General features: G+C 29.7%; 1 protein-coding gene across 1 annotated transcript in view; it reads left to right on the top strand.

Annotated features, from left to right (window-relative positions):
* LOC107463360 (uncharacterized) overlaps positions 1 to 825 on the top strand; it is a 1,847-nt gene that overhangs the window by 246 nt on the left and 776 nt on the right. The window contains exons 2-3 of the mRNA XM_021130250.2: positions 60 to 209; positions 444 to 614. Coding sequence (XP_020985909.1) covers positions 90 to 209; positions 444 to 614 — 291 coding nt within the window. The 5' untranslated portion in view covers positions 60 to 89. The remainder of the gene's footprint in view (positions 1 to 59; positions 210 to 443; positions 615 to 825) is intronic.

Here is an 825-nt window from a genome sequence, read left to right as displayed (position 1 = left end):
ATATATATATATGTTGTTATAATATGATGATGGAATTGTTTGGTGCTTTTTCTATGCAGCTAGCTGGGTAGAACCAAACCTCAATAATAATGGATGCGGTGGATTATTGTATACGACGCCGTTTAAAGCAAAAGTTGCAACATCAACTGAACCAACTAGCAGGAGAAACACCACAAGAACCCATTCACTATGATCCATTAATTCCTATGGTATGTATATATCCACCCTATTCTCCAACTAATTAATCATTTTTTTTTTCAAGAAAAAAAAATAATTTTTTTATTTAGTATTTATTAATTCTAGCAACAATTAATAAATACTAAATAAGATTAATTTTAGCTAATTTTTTTATTAAATATTTTCGTTTTTCGGTTATTGCACTATATATATGTAATTAATTTTTTGTGCATGTTATTATTAATTAATTAATGATGTTTTTGTAGATGAAAGTTGAGGCACAAGAAGGGGGGTTCATGATAAAGGTGGTGAGTGAAAGGAATTGCAAGGGTTTGCTTGAGTTCATATTGGAAGCCTTTCAAGATCTGGGTCTTGATGTGCTGCATGCTAGGGTTTCTTCTGTTGACACTTTTTCTCTTGAAACATTTGGAGTTAAAGTAATTAATCATATACTTCTATCTCTAATTCTCTATAATACTTTTTTTTTTCCCACATCTAAATTTTTATTACAAATTAAACAAATAAATTATACGGTGTAGTTTTTGGTATAATCACATCTTTTCTTAATTATTTCAATTAATGAGTTGATTTTACTCTTTTGTCACGCTTTTTTAGCGTGCCAGCAAAAGTGTGGCGATCATACGCCAC

The sequence above is a fragment of the Arachis duranensis genome, chromosome 8, assembly GCF_000817695.3.
Source record: "Arachis duranensis cultivar V14167 chromosome 8, aradu.V14167.gnm2.J7QH, whole genome shotgun sequence".
Taxonomy (NCBI): Eukaryota; Viridiplantae; Streptophyta; class Magnoliopsida; order Fabales; family Fabaceae; genus Arachis; species Arachis duranensis.
This window is presented reverse-complemented; position numbering and strand designations above follow the sequence as displayed.